The 1,989-nt window shown below is 45.8% G+C and overlaps 1 protein-coding gene across 1 annotated transcript; it reads right to left on the bottom strand.

The window, feature by feature from the left end:
• Positions 1–150: 150 nt before the first annotated feature.
• Positions 151–1,488, bottom strand: LOC119588161. Its single transcript, XM_037936865.1, has one exon. It carries the CDS (start codon positions 1,486–1,488, stop codon positions 151–153), a length of 1,338 nt encoding a protein of 445 aa, XP_037792793.1.
• Positions 1,489–1,989: the final 501 nt, after the last annotated feature.

Raw genomic sequence — 1,989 nt, 5'->3', positions numbered from 1 at the left:
CATTGTGGCTTCTACTTCACAAAATAAGGTTCGTAGTCGATCATCATCTATTCTCTGCATGCCTATGATCGAAGAGAGAATCTTCCGTATGGTTCGAATCTGCCGTTCCCACACGCCTCCCATGTGGGATGCTGCAGGGGGTTGGAAAACCTACTCAATGCCCCTCTGTTTACATGTGTCATCAATGGATTTGTTCTTAGACCAGGCATGAACTGTTGCTCGGAGCTCCTTTTCAGCCCTCAAGAAGTTTGTTCCTCTATCAGAGTAGATCTTCATAGGGGTTCCTCTACGAGCTATAAAGCACATAAGTGCGTTGAGAAAGGTGCTAGCATCTAGAGACTTCAAGGGTTCAATATGGACAGCCCTGGTGCTGAAGCATGTAAAGACACAACCATATCGCTTCTCTGTGTGTCTTTTACATACTACATGAAATGGGCCAAAACAATCCACTCCAGTGTGGTAGAAAGGGGGGTGCCACGGTGTAACTCGCTCAACAGGTAAATCTCCTTGCCTCTGAGTCAGGGGTTTGCTATTTACTCTCCGGCAGGTGAAACAGTTACGTAGTATTCGGTCGACTAAAGGCCTACCCGCCACTATCCAATATTTCCTCCGTAATTCTGCTAAGGTGTGTTCTCTGCCAGAGTGCCTCGCATGGAACACATGAATGTCTTGAACTATTAAGGCGGTTACAGGATGATCTTTCGGTAAGATCAGTGGCCTTTTAGAATTCTGGTCGATATATTCATCGACTCTCCGTCCACTTACACGTAACATGCGCTGGTCATCCAAGTGGGGTTCCAAACGATAAAGGCGGCTTGCCTTCAAATTTTTTCTTCTCTTCAATATGTCCAACTCTTCAGCAAAGCAGGTCATTTGCACTTGTCTGATGATAACCATCCTTGCCGCTTGGATCTCCATAACGTTGAGGTTAGAGTCCTGGTGTGAACACTTTTTTCTGCATGCTGAACAGAATCTACGTAGCCATGCTACAATTCGCTGCAGCTTATACCACGAGGAATATCGCTCAAACAGTGGGTCCACAGGTGCGACTTTAATTGCGCCAGCTGCAAATGATATTGTCATATTTTTAACTTCAGGATCATCATTTGAAATCCCAGGAAGTTCTGGTGGAAGAGGCCAGGAGGTTTCAGGTAAGAGGAGAAATTCTGCCCCTTCCTTCCAATCCTTTCTTTGCATTAACTCTATAGCTGATAGACCTCTGGAAGTAGAATCAGCTGTGTTGAGCTCTGATCTTACATGTCTCCACTGTTGGGGAGATGAATTTTTGTGTATAATCCCCACTCGATTCGCAACGAATGTGTGGAATCGACGGGAGGTGTTTTTGATGTACTGCAGAACAATAGTACTATCAGTCCAGAACACGGAGTCATCAATAGGTAAAGAGAGCTCCTTCCGCAATTCTGCTGACAACTCCAGTCTGGGGATGGTGGTTGTCTTTATTGGAGCCAGTCTTGTTCTTGCCAACATGAGACATCTTGTATCCTCAAGTAAGAAGCGGCTGCAAACGCCTTTGTGGATGCATCACAGAAATGATGTAGCTGCACACTGCCGATTTTTCCAAGATTCATAAGCACTATGCACCTGTTCACTGAGCCATGCATTCCATTTTGCGGAATTCTGTGAGCTAAGCTCTTCATCCCATCCTCGTTGACGTCTCACTTCTTCTTGGTAGATCATCTTTGCTCTCACCGTAAATGGGGCTAACAAGCCGAGCGGGTCATATACTGACCCCATGACGCTTAGCATACCTCTTTTTGAGATCGGTTTGTTCGGTACAGTTACTCTGATCTGAAGCACATCACTCTCCAGGCTCCACAGGACCCCCAAGGCTCTGTCAGTTGGTAGGTCCTGTTTTGTCAGATCAATATCTTTAACAGGAGGACTCCTGTCCTCCTGTGGGATCGCAGTAATAACCCTTTTTGAGTTTGACATCCACTTAGTTAAGTGAAAGCCACTGTGTTTTAGGTG

This window comes from Penaeus monodon, chromosome 23 (assembly GCF_015228065.2).
Source record: "Penaeus monodon isolate SGIC_2016 chromosome 23, NSTDA_Pmon_1, whole genome shotgun sequence".
Taxonomy (NCBI): domain Eukaryota; kingdom Metazoa; phylum Arthropoda; class Malacostraca; order Decapoda; family Penaeidae; genus Penaeus; species Penaeus monodon.
The sequence above is the reverse complement of the archived record's forward strand: the minus strand, read 5'-3'. Positions and strand labels throughout refer to the sequence as shown.

Excerpts from the sequence above, each read along its gene's own strand:
- LOC119588161 (XM_037936865.1), bottom strand. The coding sequence starts at position 1,488 with ATGTTGGCAAGAACAAGACTGGCTCCAATAAAGACAACCACCATCCCC.